The sequence below is a fragment of the Muscardinus avellanarius genome, assembly GCF_963383645.1.
Source record: "Muscardinus avellanarius genome assembly, chromosome: 13".
Taxonomy (NCBI): Eukaryota; Metazoa; Chordata; class Mammalia; order Rodentia; family Gliridae; genus Muscardinus; species Muscardinus avellanarius.
In genome coordinates, this window is record NC_137799.1 from 4,633,158 (window position 1) to 4,649,521 (window position 16,364).

Genomic DNA, 16,364 nt, shown 5'->3' on the forward strand with positions numbered 1-16,364 from the left:
CCCCAGCGCGGACACTCACCTTCAGGGACCCCTCCGTCCAGCCCCCGGAGGTAGAGTCCGTAGTTAAAATCGATCCCGGGCAGGCTGCAGCTTCTCTCCCGGGGCTTGCCGAGTTCAGCCTGTTGGAGAGAGAGCTGTTGAGGCCCTGCTACGGACCAGCCACAGCGCGGCCCCACACAGATGTGGAGGCAGAGCCCCCAAGAGGAGCCCGGCTGCGTTGGGGCCCCAGGCAGAGAGGCCGGCCCGTGTGCTGGTGTGGAGGCTGAGCTACAGCAGCAGAGTGGAGGCCGGGCCATATCTGGGGGCCTGGAGCGCCTGCACTGAGCACCTGTCTGGGATGGAGCTCAGGCCTGCCTGGCTCTAGCTGGAAACCAAGGACCCGGTTTAAGAGGACTCTTGTGTGCCCAGGCATGGTGGCGCATGCCTATTAGCCCAGTACTTGGAAGGCCGAGACAGGAGGAACGCAGGTTGGTATCCAACCTCAGTGACTTAGCGAGGCCCTTTACAACTTAGTGAGGCCGTGTATTCAAAACAAAGAATAAAATATAGGGCTGAGGGTATAGCTCATAGGTAGAATGCCCCTGGGTCCAACCCCCAGTACCACAAAATAAATAAATAAATTAATTAATTAAATAGGGCTAGGATATAGCTCAGAGGTAGAATGCCCCTAGGTTCAATCCCCAGTACCACAAAATTAATTAACTAATTAATTAATTAAATGGGGCTGGGGTGTAGCTCAGAGGTAGAGTGTCCCTGGATTCAGTCTCTAGTACCACAAAATAAGTAAATTAATTAACTTCTTAAATGGGGCTGGGTTGTAGCTCAGAACCAGAAAGGGGGTTACATAAAAGAAGTCGCTGTACTGTCAACTGTAGCAATAGACACATTTTATTTGTTATTCTTTTTAGTACTGAGATTGAACCCTGATGAGCACTACCTCCAATCTATACTCCAATTTATTATTTATTATTTATTTATTTATTTTGCAGTACTAGGCATAAAACCCAGGTGCATTCTACCTCTGAGCTACACTCCCAGCCCTATTTTTCATCCTTCCTTCCTTCCTTTCTTCCTTTCTTTTTTTCTTTCTTTTTTTATAGTACTGAGGATTGAACTCAGGGGCATTCTGCCAGATCCCAGCCCTATTTTTAATTTTGAAAGCGGGTCTCACTAAGTTGCTGAAGCTGACCCCAAACCTGCTCCTGTCTCAGGCTCCCACATACAGGGGCGACAGGCATCACCACGGAGCCTGGCTTCCGTGGGTTTTAAAAAGCCGCGATGGCCGGGCGTGGTGGCACATGCTGTAATCCCTGCACTTGGGAGGCGGAGACAGGAGGATCGCACAGGTTCGAAGCCTCAGCTACTTAGTGAGGCTCTTAGAAACTTAGTGAGACCCTGTTTCCAAATAAAGTATAAAATAGGTCTGGGAGTATAGCCTGGAGGTAGAAAGCCTCTGGGTTCCACTCCCAGTACCACCAAAAAATAAATAAAAAATCTGTGATGTACTCGGGTCACAGATGTTGCACAGCGGGGGTGAGCCTGGGGTGGTTCTGTTCCCTTGAGGACATCTGGTCACCTCTGGACGCGTGGAGCTGTCACAGCTTGGGGGAGTATGCTGTTGTTTATCCGGGGGACAGAGGCCAGGTTCACTGCTAGTCACCAGCTGTGCGCGGGACGGTCCCTCGCACACTACCGGGGGCCTCTGGCCCTCACGCTGGCCGAGATGAGAGACCAGAGACCCCGAGAATGAGCAGCCAGGTGCAGGCGCCAGCGCCAGCCGCTGCTTGCAGAATCTGTGCAGGGACAGACACTTGTGAGGTGCACAAGGGCCTCGGGGCCTGAGGGGGGCGCGCTTCTCACCCCTGACGCTGTCCTGCCCCAGCCCAGGGGCCACTCCTCCCTGACTGCGGCCACCTGCTCGGTCCCTTTTAGACATGTCCTGAGACCCATGGGGTCTCTATGTAGGAGACGCAGCTTCACGCAAGAACTGGAGAAATGCTGGCACAGGGAAACAGCCGAGCACAACACATTTTTACTGTTTCTGAGGCTGAAGGTGGGGTGGGGGCATCCTCAAATCACTGGGGATGCCAGCTGGCTTTGCGCTTCCTTAGACCATCCCAGACGGGCAGCAGAGCTCCCACGACTGGCTGGGGAGGAGTCAGAGGCACACACAAGCTCTCTGGGCCCCTTGGCTCCCGCCCTGGAACTGACTTTCCTCTGTGCCAGGCTGCACCCAAGCGTCAGAGACCGCTGGCAGGAAACTCCAGGGGCCCCTGAGCCAGGCCCGGCGCAGCTGGGGACACCTTTGGGCCTTGTGCAGAGCACCTGCTCACACGGGCGCCATTGGGCGGAGTCTCTTTCCTCTCCTCCTCCAGCCCCCAAAGCTCTCCCTAGCTGGAAGCCCGCCCTCTAAGAGTTCGGCCCTCAGGCTCCGGTGCGGAGTGCATCAGGGCCCATTGTTTACAGGTGAGTGCCCTGGAGGAGCAGCAGATCTACGCAGGGCCAGATCCTCTGCCCACCGAGCAGATCAGCCAATGGGACAGCGCGTGCTCCTCGGCGGCTCCGCCGATCTTGCCGCCTGGGGTCTGCGCGCCATGCCCACCGGCCCCCAACACTTACTACAGTGTCGCTGTGTCCCTGCTCCTCAGGTAAGGAGCTGGGGGGAGCGGTAGGGCCTTGCTGGTTTGCTAAAAGTTAATGAATAGCCGAGGCAGGATTGGAACCCGCGCTCACTCCGCTGGGCCTGGCGCCCCTTTGTTGCTGAGGTTGGGTGCATCATAAACTGCCCAGGCCAATGAACCCTTGCCCCCCTGCCTGGCACAGAGCTGCTCTCTGCTGGGGGTCCTGATGCCACGGAACAGCTGAGGCTGGTGACTTCTGGGCGACTGCTCGCCTGACTGTGTACAGCACTGACACAGCACCTCACCCGGAGAAGTCAGGTAGGGGCTGCTGTCTGATGGGCTGACACAGCGATGGGAAGAACGTCAGTTCAGAAAACACCCTTGCACACACAAGCAGCCTGGACCCAGGACGTTTTAATCTTGACTGGATCTGGGGAAGGTTGTCAAAAAAAAAAAAAAAATGGAGCCAGACGTGGTGATGCACGCCTGCAATCCCAGTACTTGGGACGCTGAGTCAGGAAGGTGGTAAGTTTGAGGCCAGCCTTAGCGATTTAGCAAGCCCCTGTTCCTATTTTTTTATTATTTTTATTTATTATTGTGGTACTGGGAATGGAACCCAGAGACGTTCTACCTCCAAGCTACACCCCAAGCCCTATTTTTTATTCTTTATTCTGAAACGGTCTCACTGAGTTGCAGAGGGCCTCACTAAGTAGCTGAGGCTGTCTGCGAACCATGATCCTCCTGTCTCAGCCTCCTGAGTGCTGGGATTGCAAGTGTTCAGGGATCATGCCCAGCGAGACTCTGTTTCTAAATAAAAAATAAAATAGGCCTGGGGGTATAGCTTGGAGATAGAATACCCTTGGGTTCAGTTTCCAGTGCTGAAGGGAGGATGGGGGAGGAAGGAAGAAAAGAGGAAGGAAGGAAGGGAGGGAGGGAGGGAAAAAACAGATCTTGGATTGACATTTTGGGGAGACATAACCTAAAGAGGGGTGGCGTGAACCACTTAAATCAGACAAAGGGCTGCTCTAGGAACCTCCTGACCCTGAACTTGTAGACAAGGGCAGCAGCTGTGACAGCTGTCTGAGATCAGCTGCCACTGAGCGCCAGGGAGCCTGTGTCCTGCCGGTCACCGGCTCTTCCATGGCAACCTCCTCAGCCTGACGGACTTAGTCACAGCGCTCAGCTTTGAGCAGCCACTGGGGTTCCCGAGCGGCCCCTCCGCCCCCAGCACAGGATGAGAGAGAGCTCTGGCAGATCCTGAAGGGGCCTCCCAGCCAGCCCTCGGGGTGGGCTGTGCCAAGGTCCTGGGGCAGATGGCAGGGAGCAGCTGTTGGGCCTTGCGGAGTCTGAGAGCATCCTCTCTTAAAACCACTGCTCTGATTTTTCTGCAGAAAGGGGAGGATATCCGGCGTGGTGGCGCACGCTTGTAATCCCCGTGCTTGGGAGGCGAAGACAGAAGGGTCATGTAGGTTCGAAGCCAGCCTTGCTGGCTTAAGAGACCCTGTTTCAAAAATATATGTGTGTGTGTGTGTGTGTGTGTGTGTGTGTGTGTGTGTGTGTGTGTGTGTCTGGGAGTGTAGTCTAAAGGTAGAAGGGTTCCATCCCCAGTACCACCACAAGAAAAAAGTCAGGGACAGGGTAGAGAGAAGACACTCTGAGTACCTCTTCCCTGCCAGGCGTGGAGACTCCCTTCAGCAGCCCGCTTTATGGAGTGCTCACTAGCTGCTGAGCACGCGCCCAGAGTGCCCTGCACCTGTCCCTGGACTCTGCCAGCCTCTCTGTGAGGTGGGAAGAGCGAAGCCCACAGGGCCACACGTCCCCAGGGCCGTCAGGAGGACGAGCTGGGGTTAAACACGCCTTCCCGGGGCTCCTGCCCCTCACAGTGACTCTGTCACAGAGGCTGCACTGCCCTCTCTGGACAGGTGGGAGCCAGAGGCTGAGAAAGAGGAGGAATTAATGAAGCCCCCAAATCCTTGCATTTCAGCCGGGCGTGGTGGCGCACGCATCCCAGCATTCAGGAGGCTGAAACAGGAGGATCGTGGTTCGCGGACAGCCTCAGCTACTTAGTGAGGCCCACCTCAATTTAGAGACCCTGTTTCAAAATAAAGAGTAAAAAATAGGGCAGGGGGTGTAGTTCAGATGTCGAATGGGTTCCATCCCCAGACCCGCAAAAAAAAAAAAAAAAAGAAAAAAGAAATCCTTGCATTTCACTTTTTTTTCTTTTCTATTCCTTCCTTCCCCCCTTCTCCTTCTCCTCCTTCCTTTCCTCCCATTTGTGGTACTGGCTCTGGGACATACCCCAGCCTTATTTTATTTTCTATTTGGAAATGGTCTCACCAAGTTGCCAAGAGTCTCACTAGGCTGCCGAGGCTGGCCTTGAACCTGCGATCCTCCTATCTTAGCCTCCAGCTCCTTCCTCATCTCTTAGGGGTGAATCCTCAGGAGTCCTCAGGCCAAACCCTTCCTGGCATTTAAGACAGGTTTTAACACCCTGGTTTTGCAGGACAGGGACTTCTGAAATGCCGGAAGCCATTTCAGCCTGGGGCCCCAGATGGAATCCCTGGTCCCGGGGGTGTTGGGATAAAGAGGAAAATTGGGAGAAAGATCCCAGCTGAGTCTGGCCACCGCCTTCCCCGGCTGCCTTCAAACTGCCTTTCCCAGTTTCCTCTGTGGCAAAGTGGCTTGGCTGGAACACGGCGCTGGGTGACAGCTGTCCCGCCAGCAGACAGCTTCATTAAACCTGATTAAGATGTCATCCCTCTCGGTCTTATTTTCCATCTCTCAGCCTAATTAAAACCATCGCTCTCCCTGTCCCAGGGGTCCTGGAGTTCTCCCGGCTCCTCCTAGCAGCAGCGACCTCTAGCCCTCAGCACGAAGGACCAGACCCCAAAACCGCACCGGGAGCCCCGGGGCCAGGCCGCCCCCAGCAGCCCTGGCTTCTCGGAGGCGCCGCTGGCGGCGCTTCCCGCAGGCTTTGCTCTGAAGCTACCTGGGACCCGGGAACACAGGTTCCCAGCCCCGAGCCCTGCCCAAGCCCCTTCCACGGGACAACTTCTCCCAGGCAGAGGACTGGCCTCCCAATCAAGGGTGCTCCTTCCCCAGGGGCATTCTACCCCGAGCCATTTTATTTTTAATTAGGAAACGGGATCTCACTAAGTTGCAGAGGGCCTCGCTAAGTGGCTGAGGCTGGCCTCGAGCCCGCAATCCTCCTGCCTTAGCCTCCCAAGTATTCATCGTAGTCTGTACTCCCAGTACTTAGGAGGCTGAGACAGGAGGCTCACAGGTTTGAGGCCAGCCTTAGCAACTCAGTGAAGCTCTCAGCAACCTCGCAAGATTCTATTTCTAAACAAAAAGTAAAATATGGCTGAGGGTGAGGTGTAGCTCGGAGGTAGAACCCCCTGGGTTCAGTCCCCAACAACACACACACACACACACACACACACGTACATGCAAACACACACACACACATACACCCATGCACATACATGCACACGCACACACGCATGCACCGTAGCTCATTAACCCTCTAACCCCCACGTCGAAAGCAGATAAATGTTTGTTCAACAGCGGAAAATCCTCCACTCATTTTCCTGTATCCTATTAAAGCGTCGTGATGTGAAATCCCCGTTATTGGCTGGTAGTTATTAAATAAATATCTGTGTAGAGCAGTACCGGTCCATACATATGCACACGCGTGGCATTGTGCTCAGGCAGGGGTAGTTCATTATTGTAAAACAACTTAAGATCCTCAAAAGAAAAGCACAATATAAATGCAAATCGTGATCATTATTAGCATAGCGGATATTTATTTATTTCCATAATGAGAGCCTCAGATAAACAATCGTGTAAAATAAGGTGCATTATGCATCAGAGGACGCGGGGCGTCTGGAAGCCCGGCTCTTTGAACCATGTGTGTCAGAGCGGCACGCGAGCATTGCACGGTAACGCTAGAAAGTCACACGCGAGAAGCCCGTGGCCACGTGGGGACAAAGGCAGAATGACGTCAGAAGACACCCAGGACTCAAATGTTCACGTCCACTGCTGCTCCAGCCGTGTTTAAAGCAATGCTGGAGCCGGGCGCGGTGGCGCAGGCTCATAACCCCAGCATCCCGGCGGCGGAGACCGGAGGATCGCGGTTCGCGGACAGCCTCAGCTACTTAGTGAGGCCCTCTGCAACTCAGTGAGACCCGGTTTCAAAATCAAGAATAAAAAATAGGGCAGGGGGTGTAGCTCGGAGGTAGAATGCCCCTGGGTTCCATCCCCAGACCCGCAAAAAAAAAAAAAAAAAAAAAAAAAAAAAAAAAACCTGCTTGTGATGGCGCACACTTACGAATCCAGTCCCTGGGAGGCGGAGACAGGAGGATCTCAGATTTGATGACAGCCTCAGCAAGTAGTGAGACTTTCATCAACCTAGTGAGACCCTGCCCCTGTCCCATGCTTGCAGTCCCAGGATTCAGGAGGCGGAGACAGGAGGATCGCAGGTTCACGGCCAGCCTCAGCTACTTACTTAGTGAGGCTCTACAACTTAATGAGACCCTGTTTCAAAATAAAGGAAACAAATAGGGCTACTGGAGATAGAATGCCCCTGGGTTCCATCCCCAGTACCACACACACAAAAAAGATAAAAAACAGGGCTAGGGGTGTAGCTCAGGGGTAGAATGCCCCCTAGATTAAATCCCCAGTAACAGACACACACACACACACACACACACACACACACACACGCGCGCGCGCGCACGCGCACACACACACACACGCACACACTAGAGCTGAGGGTGTAGCTCAGAGGTAGAACACCTCTGGTTCAATTTTATATTAATTAATTAATTTATTTATTTATTTTTGTGGTCCTGGGGGTGGAACCCAGGGACCTTCTACCCCTGCTACACCCCCAGATCTATTATATACTTTATTTGGAAACAGGGTCCCACTGAGTTGCCGAGAGCCTCACTCAGTAGCTGAGGCTGGCCTTGAACCTGTGCGATCCTCCTGTCTCAGCCTCCCTAGCTCAATCTTTCTTTCTTTCCTCTCTTTTTCCTTCTTTTTTTTTTTTCTTTTTTTTTCCTTTTTCTTTTTTTTTCCAGTGCTGGGACTGGAACCCGACCACACAACAGTACAGCTGTAGCCAACAGCATGGGCGTGGGGCGGCTGGTCCCCGCATGTGACTGTGTCGCGTGAACCTGGCCAGAGTCACAGCTCTGCCACTCCCTGCGCGGCCTTGGGCAAGACGCTCCAGTCTTCATTTCTTTAAGAAATAGTGGCCGCTGGTTCAGTTACCATGGCAAGTCTCCAGCTGAGGCGCGCGGGGAGCCCTGGACAGTGGGGCCACCTCTCCAGGCCCCGCTGCGCCTGCTGGGCCAGGCCTCCCGGTCCCGCCCCGTCCGGTGGTCTGGTTGTCAGGCCTGGGGCCGCCTGGGTTTTGCCACCCGCCTGGCTGCTCAGGCTCCCCGGGGCACCAGCCTCCCTTCCCCGCCGCTGCCAGCCCCATCTTGCTGCTGATGGATGGCCGGGCCGAGGGGGGTGGCCACGGGCGACAGGGCCCTGGCGGCCTCCCCGCCCCCTCGACAGCTTGAAATCAGGTTCCTATTTGCATTTACATGATCTCGCTGTGCAGCTTATGAGATCGAGAGATTTATTTGCTACTTAGCTTGATGTTTGATTACACTCGGAGAAGGCGGTGGCGGGCGGCAGGGAGACGCCCGAATGCATCCGCTCGCTCGGAGGAGCCGAGGCCTCCGGGGGCCCGTAACTCAACGGCCGGGGAGGTGGATGGTGGGGACGCACCACGTTTTGAAAAAAGGCCACCGTGAGCGATGGCAGGGAGCTAATACCGTGATTTGGAATTTTGTTTGAGAGCAATAAAAACTGGCTAGGTGTCATCCGAGATTATGAAGAGGCCCGAGTCACTCCCAGGAGGTAGCTCGGCACCCTGGGGATGAAACCCCAGAGACTTTCCCTCCTGGGCGGAGCTGGAAGTACCCGAGAGAGGTGTGCGTGGGAAAGAGGGCCCGTGAACCCAGACACCTGCCGGGAACCGCACCACAGCTCCTTCACGGACGGCACCGCGCCAGCCGCGCCTGTGCGGTCTTGACCTGGCTACCCGACGGACCTGGACGCCAAGGCCCTGGTGGGTAAATGGAGACACGATCCCCCAACCCAGGCCTACGCTGGGAGCGTCTGAGCACCCAGGCAGACGTAGAGTAAGTGCCCAGTTAAGTAGGAGCTGTCATGGGGCGACAGGCTGCTTTTTGAAGAATCGGGCAAAGCTAGCCACCCCGACTCCGGCGGAGCGCGGCGCCCCTTCTCCGCTCCGTGGGTTATCAGTTCCTGCCGCATGGGGCTCGGCTCCAGCCACCCCACCGTCGGCTCCTGCCGCTCTCAGCCGGGACGGGCTGATGGTAGCAAAGTCGTTTTTATAATAGTCTGCAGTTGGCATAATGAGGCACAGAGACCCGCCGCCGCCGCCAGCCCCTACCTGTCACACTCCACATCCAGACGGAAATCACTTGGCACCTCGCCACAGGGAGCTGATTGACGTCGGCTGGGCCCAGGCGCCCGCGTTGGAATCCGGGCTGCCCCCTCTGGGGGTGACCTTGAGTGAGCTACTTAACCTCCAGGTCTTGGCCGCCTCCCCCACATGGAACACGTATAATGAGGGCACCCCGCTCAGAGAGTGGGGCGCACACTTGGCCACGCGGGCAAGGCCTTAGCGGAGGGCGTGGCCAGCTCGGAAGCACAAGGACGCGGACTCCCTGCTGGCGGTCACCAGTCCTTCCGAGGCCCTGAAGTCAGCAACTCTGTCTCCGTGCGTATGAGGAGACAACTAGTTGTAAAACAAACACATTCATCTGGCGGCTCCAAAGAGCTAAAGATAGAATTGCTGTATGACCCAGCAATTCCACTCTGAAGCTCAGACTTGAGGGCGTGAGAACAGGTATTCCGAGGTCATCCGTGCGCACGCGTGTTCACAACGGCTCTAATCACAGTAGCCAGAAGGATAGCGCCCAACTGTCTGGCAAGGGGTGACGGTACAAGACGTGGTCCATCTGGACAGTGGAATATTATCCAGCCGCAAAAAGGAAGGAAGCGATAGTGGTTCCTGTTACAGCTACTTGAAAACGTTATCTAAGGGAAGAAGCCATCCAGAGACAGAAGGTCAATCCTATGAATTGTCTAGATGAGGTGCCTGGAATAGATACACCCAGCGACACAAAATGAAGATGGCCTTTATCTATGGATTGCCGAGGCTGGTCTCGAACCTGCAATCCTGTCTCAGCCTCTCCAGTACTGGTAATACATTTTGGGGGCCGGGGTACTAGGGATTGATACCAACCCCTAGGGTATTGGGGTTGTTCTACCTCCAAGCTATACCCCCAGTCCTTTTTATTTTTGTTTGTTTGTTTATTGGTGATACGGGGGTTCCTGGAAACCCTTCTACCTCTGGGCTACACTCACAGACCTATTTTATATTTTTATTTGGAAACAGGGTCTCTTTGGCCAGCGCGGCTGGCTTCGAACCAGCGCGATCCTCCTGTCTCCGCCTCCCAAGTGCGGGGATGACAAGAGTGCGCCACCACGCCCGGCTTACTTTTATTTTTATTTTGAAGTAGGGTCTCGCTAAGTGGTTGAGGGTCTCACTAAGTTGCCGAGGCTGTCAGGAGGAGAGAAGGAGCCCTGGACTTTGAGGCTGAAGACAGGGGTGCGGGTGCCCTGGAAGCACCACACTCTTGGGTTCAGAGAGGCGCTCAGGACACCCTGCGGGGAGCAGGAGCCCCTGGTCCCAACCTGCAGGGGCCGCCACATCATGTGCTCTGTGGATGTAAAACTCCACATCAGACGTCTATGGAAATCTGAGTTTTACAGCCTTCAGAAGGAAAAAAAAAAAAAATCCTGGAAATGGCCCGACTCGGAGGCCCTCTCCAGCGCCCACCCAGTGTAGACAGAGGGGACCGGAATCCAGACCGTGATCCCCATTTTGCTTTGTATGACGGTGAGCAAGCGATGGCTCCCCCTCCCCCCGGTGCAGTGAGCGCCCCAGAGGTGTCGGCGCACAGTGGGTGTGCAGGAGCATGGCGGGCCCCTCTGTCCCCCCTTTGCCTCCAGGGTGACGCTATTGAGCCTGCCTTGAGATGGCGTTCCACAAGAGGGAATGACTCCGCACGGCTGAGGGACCGAATAAACAGCGGACGAGGCGCTCCATGCTGCCAGGGCTGGTAGCAGGAGACGTGAATGCCACACCGTCCCGGCCTGGACCAGCTCGCCAAGGGCCAGCGCTAGAGGAGGGACAGAGCGGGCGGATGCAAGGAGGGGGCTCCCGTGGAAATAAAAGGAAGAAGAGAAAAGGGAGGAAGGAGGGCGATGAAAAGCAGAGGGGAATCCATGTACTTTTCAAAACTTAAAACAGACATCAAAGCGAGACTGAACTGTTTTAAGTTTTGACAGCTGCACGGATCCTTCTGTTTGGTTCCTCTATTTGTGTTTGCATTTTCTTTATAGATTCATTGAAAATCGCATCATGTAATAGGGAAGGAAAATGTTCCGTGCGCCCCCCTCCCCACCCCGGTAACCCTCGCTCCTTCCCCAGCCGGATGGAAACGGGGGCCCCAGCCACCTCCGTTTTGATGTATATTTCATCTTATCTTCTTGATAAGTTTTATTTCCATGTGAATAAAAAAAATGTGGTATTGTAATAAACGAGAAGGAGGTTAACACGGAGCGGCAGCTGACCGGTTAGCGGCGCAGGTAGCGGAGGCGGAGAAGCGGCTCTACAGGGGACTCTGCTAATGAGGCTGGGGTCGCGGGGACAGGAGCCTGCGGCTGCCATTTCAACAGGAAGTGGAGGACAGGGACGGGCCTCCGCCCTCCGCTGGCTGCCTGAGGCTTGTTCCAGCTCCAGGTTGAATTTTTATATATTTATTTTCTGTATTGGAGATTGAACCCGGGGGCGTTCTACCTCCGAGCTACATTCCCAGCCCTTTTTATTTTTTGTTTAATTTGGAAATGGGGCATCTCTAAATTGTGGAGGCTGGCCTCCTGTCTCAGCCTCCCAAATACTGGGATTACTTGCATGAGCCACACGCCGGACTTCCTTGGGCCATTTTTTTTTTTCATCAAAAAGGAAACATCAAATTTAATTTAAAGGCAAAACCAGTAGAAGTTGTTGGCAAGAACACTAGAAAAAACCGACAGAGTTCAACATCTTGGTGAGCACATCTCTTGGAAGGGTTGAAGAAAAATAAAACACCATTTAGCTTAAGAAGTTGTAAGCTATTGGCCAATCAATTCATTTCAGGGCTGGAAGAGTTCTTGTGTCATTTCTTTTCTTCTTCTTCTTTTTTTTTTTTTTTTTGTAGTAATGGGGATGGAGCCTGGGGGCATTCTACCTCCGAGCTACACCCCCAGCCCTCGTTTTTATTCTCTATTTTGAAACGGGGTCTCACTGAGTTGCAGAGGGCCTCACTAAGTAACTGAGGCTGTCGGCGAACCGTGATCCTCCCGTCTCAGCCTCCCGAGTGCTGGGATTACAAGCGTGCGCCACCACGCCCGGCTTGGATCATTTCTTAATATCCAAGTGTGTACGCACTTTTCTTTTGAATTCCTTGCACATGTCAAGAGGCAGTTGTACAGTCTCTTATTTTCCGCACAGGATAAATTCTTCGTTGCCGATCAGCCAACTCTCAGCGGAGGGCGGGGGGGCCGACTAAGACCACACCGTCTCCCCGGACAGAGAGCGTCGGAAGATTCCATTTTGTGGTTTATCTATCTCTTCACACGTCTCTCCGTCAATTTCTCTAGTGGCCACAGTTTCGCCCGTGTCTCCCGGTGTCATATTTACGTGTTGATCATAAGCGGGGAATCTGCCTTGAAGCGCTTGGTCATTTTTCATCCGCACATAAATTCGCGGGTCCAGGCTGAGCCTGATGAGATCCGGGGGGCTCCTCTACGGTACTGGTAGCGTGTTGCTGGTCCACATTGTCCACCATGTTTTTTGCTTGGGCCATTTTTTTTAATAAACGGATATGTAAATTAGAGTTTGGGAATGGCTGGCTTTTGAGCTGCTGGGAGTCAGCCCCCTCTGAGGGGATGAAGGCCCTGGACCAGCGCCCCGGGGAGGCCTCGGTTCTGTGTGAAACAGGAGCCTCAGGTGCCCAAGAAGATGCTTGGCTCCGCACCAGCCTCCTCTTCCGGCCTCTCAGGCTCCATTCTGGCCCGTGGCTTCTGTCAGTGGCTCTCCCGGCCCACACGCTCAGCCGCCTCCTCTCCCCAGCCCTCCTGAGGCACCGGAAGCCCTCGCTGAAACGCCACCTCCTTGGGGCAGCCCCGGACTCCGCGCCCACTCACAAACCCAGCCACAGGACTCACCCGATTCCTTCCTGCCCCGCGTCACCGAGCCCCTCTGATCCCAGGTGGTGATTTGGGCTACGTCTGACTCAGTCACATGAACACAGCGTGACTTCATCTCCGCCTTATCCCCAGAGCCGGGTGCACAGTAGGTCTTCATTGTACCTTTCTGGAATGCCCGAGCAACCACGTGTCTGTGAGTGGAAGGTGGAGGGACCCTCCTCCCAGGCCCGAGTCATCGGGGGCTTCGGAAGCATTTGATTCTGAATCTTCCAGGGAGTTAGGCTCCGAGGGCCAGAGTGGGGAGAGCCTGGTGCCACCTGGCGGGGCCACGGGGAAGGTGGCGTTTCTGGACCCAGTGAGGGAAAGAGCCAGGCAGCTTCCTGCCTGTGGCCATCACAGGTGGGCTGGGGCTGGGGCTGGGGGTTAATGGGGAAGGCGGTCCAGGACCGCAGCCAGAAGAGGCCCCCAACCCGGCCTCCATGTTCTCCCTAGAAAATGTCAGAGCTGAGCTGTCTGATCTCTGGGGCCCTTCTGTCTCTGCCATGTCCTCTCTGGGCCGTGCCTACATCCACGCCATCTAAATCTACGTCACCTAGATCTGTCTCGCCGGCTTCTGTCCTTCGGGAGTTCAGAGGGGGAGCTTTGCCGACGGCCCGATCTGGGCTCCCGTGTCAGCTCTCTTAGGTCTGTGACGTTGGGTAAGAACTTCACCCAGTCCCTAGGCTTGGTTCCGGGTGAGGCTCTTCGGTGTCCCTCACATAGTAGCCGTCTCAAATATCTGCAGAAGGAAGGTGTGCTGGCCAGTCCTCTGTTTTTAGAGAGAATTGCTGCCGTCTGTCCGTCACCATCAGCAGCACCTGTCCCTGGGAACCAGGTCCCGCCATCTTCCCACAAGCACCCTTCAAGATGACTAGAGCAGCCGAGCATGATGCCGCCTGCTTGTACTGATGCGAGTACTGAACCCAGTACTTAGGAGGCTGAGACAGGAGGGTCGCAGGTTCGAGGCCAGCTTCAGCAACTTAGAGAGATCCTTTTTTTTTCTTTTCTTTTCTTCTTTTTTTTGGTGTTTCTTTCTTTTCTTTTCTTTTTGGTGGTACTGGGGTTCCTGGAAGCCCTTCTACATCTAGACTACACTCCCAAAATTATTTTATATTTTTATTTGGAAACAGGATCTCTTAAGCCAGCGAGGCTGGCTTCGAACCTGCGCGATCCTCCTGTCTCCGCCTCCCAAGCACGGGGATTACAAGCGTGCGCCACCATGTCCGGCGGTGAGACCCTATTTCAATACAATAGTAATAATTAATAAAAAGGGCTGGGGGTGTAGCTCAGAGGTGGAATTCCCCAGTTTAATTCTCCAGTAACCCCCCCCCCCAAAAAAAGTGACCAGAACAAAGTCAGCTGGGCCATCAGGAATGGACGCCTGCTGTGGGCTCTCCAGTAGCTCCCCGTGAGTTTTGGGAAGGCCCTCCACACCAGCTGCATCGTGTGCCTGCCCACTCGTCCCCACCAATACTTAGACAACCCTGCAAAGTGGTGTCGCTGGGTCCCTGCTTCTCAGGTGAGGAGGCCAGGCCTGCGGGGCCTCCCTATTTGCTGGATGAACCTCCAGGGCAGGATTGGAAGGCTGTCGCAGGAATACCCAGATCACCAAACCACGCCAGCGCACCAGGACCCTCCCCCGCTGCTCGGTGTCTGCAGCTGGCAGAACAAAGGATGCAAGAAAAATCTGAGTTCCCTCAAAACGCTCAGGACAAGGGGTGGCTGGGGCGAGGAGCTGGGCGGCGGCTTCGCCACAGGGCGCCTAACCTAGGCGGAGATTTCCAGTTCATCGCTAAGTGTGAAATCTGTGTGACCTTAGCTGCTCAGTCTCTGAAACCACGGGGCTCTGTGCCCTACTACAAGTCATCGTTAGAGAATTAAGAGCAAGGCTCCCCATTACTGTAAAAGACTCCAATGACCGGCTTGATCCAACTTAGAAAACCGACAATTTGGTGCGACTGAATAATTTTATCCTTCCCTGAGCAAAATCAGGAATGCTGGCCATACTCCGCGGCTGGAGAGAGAGGAGGCTCACGACGGCGGAGAGCAGCCTGTAATTACCAAAATAGAAAAAGAACAGCGTTTCGTAATGAATGACAAGCCGCTGAGTGGAAATCTAATTTGGTCTAATTAAGCAGCCTTTGGTAAGGATTTGTCTTAGATGAAAAGAGGAGACGAGGAGATCTAAATGCAAATGAACCCCAGCATTTTGGTTTTAAAGGGCTCGGCTGACAGAGGGCCAGGCCAGCCTCCCCTCTTCCCTCTTCCCGGGGCTCCTCGCCCTCCCCTCCCCACCAGCCCCACCGGCCTTACAGGGGCCATGCCCCTTCTTTTTGTATATTTCTTTGAGGTACTGGAGATGGAACCCAGGGGCATTCTACCTCCAAGCTACCAGCCCAGCCCTATTTTTAAAATTATTCTTTATTTTGAAACCGGGTCTCACTGAGTTGCAGAGGGCCTAAGTAGCTGAGGCTGTCTGCGAACCGCGATCCTCCTGTCTCGGCCTCCCAAATGCTGGGATGACGAGCGTGCGCCACCACGCCTGGCTGTCTTGTGTTTTTTCAACGAGGACACCTCGCGTGCGCAGAGCTGCCAGGGAGCTTTTGCTCACTCAGGAGCCAATTTTGATTTTGCCCAAAGTAAAGAAGACCAGAGAAGGTTTTGCTGATCAGAAGACCTTGCTCCCGGTCACCGAGGGTAAGCTTCCTAGAGGCTGGTGGGTTCAGGTGCCCTGGGCCCTTGCTAGCAATTGGGAAAACCATATTCACATCTCACTGTGAGAGGAAGAGGAGCCACCCCTCGGTTTCTCCAGGGGCCTAACTGCTGAAGGCCTGTGGCCGGGATGTCCTGACCACAGGCGGGGTCACCGGACTCAGCAACGGACAGTCCCGCTGGAGAAACACGTCTCACCCAGCACCCAAGTGCAGGCTCAAGCACCCCACTATTTTTTTGTGGAACCCAGGGGCACTCTACCTCCCATCTATACCCCAGCCCTTTTTTCAGTCTTTATTTTGTTTTGTTTTGTTTGGTGGTACTGGGGGTGGAACCTGGGGGCTTTTCTACCTCCGGGCTATACTCCCAGACTTATTTTATATTTTATTTGGAAACAGGGTCTCACTAAGTTGCCAAGAGCCTCACTAAGTAGCCGAGGCTGGCTTTGAACCAGCGCAATCCTCCTGTCTCAGCCTCCCGAGCAGGAGGATTACAAGCATGTGTCACCACGCCCGGCTTTAGTCTTTATTTTGAAACAGGGTCTCACTGAGTTGCAAAGGGCCTCACTAAGTCTCTGAGGCTGTCCACGAACAGCGATCCTCCTGTCTCAGCCTCCCGAATGCTGGGATTACAAGCGTGCGCCACCAG

At 54.4% G+C, this 16,364-nt stretch overlaps 1 protein-coding gene across 1 annotated transcript in view; it reads right to left on the reverse strand.

Annotated features, from left to right (window-relative positions):
- The window catches only part of CFAP77 (cilia and flagella associated protein 77), a gene marked incomplete at both ends in the record, with an annotated part of 136,625 nt that overhangs the window by 59,061 nt on the left and 61,200 nt on the right, over nucleotides 1-16,364 (reverse strand). The window contains one exon of the mRNA XM_080709536.1: nucleotides 20-119. Within this exon, the coding sequence (XP_080565662.1) occupies nucleotides 20-119 (100 nt within the window). The remainder of the gene's footprint in view (nucleotides 1-19; nucleotides 120-16,364) is intronic.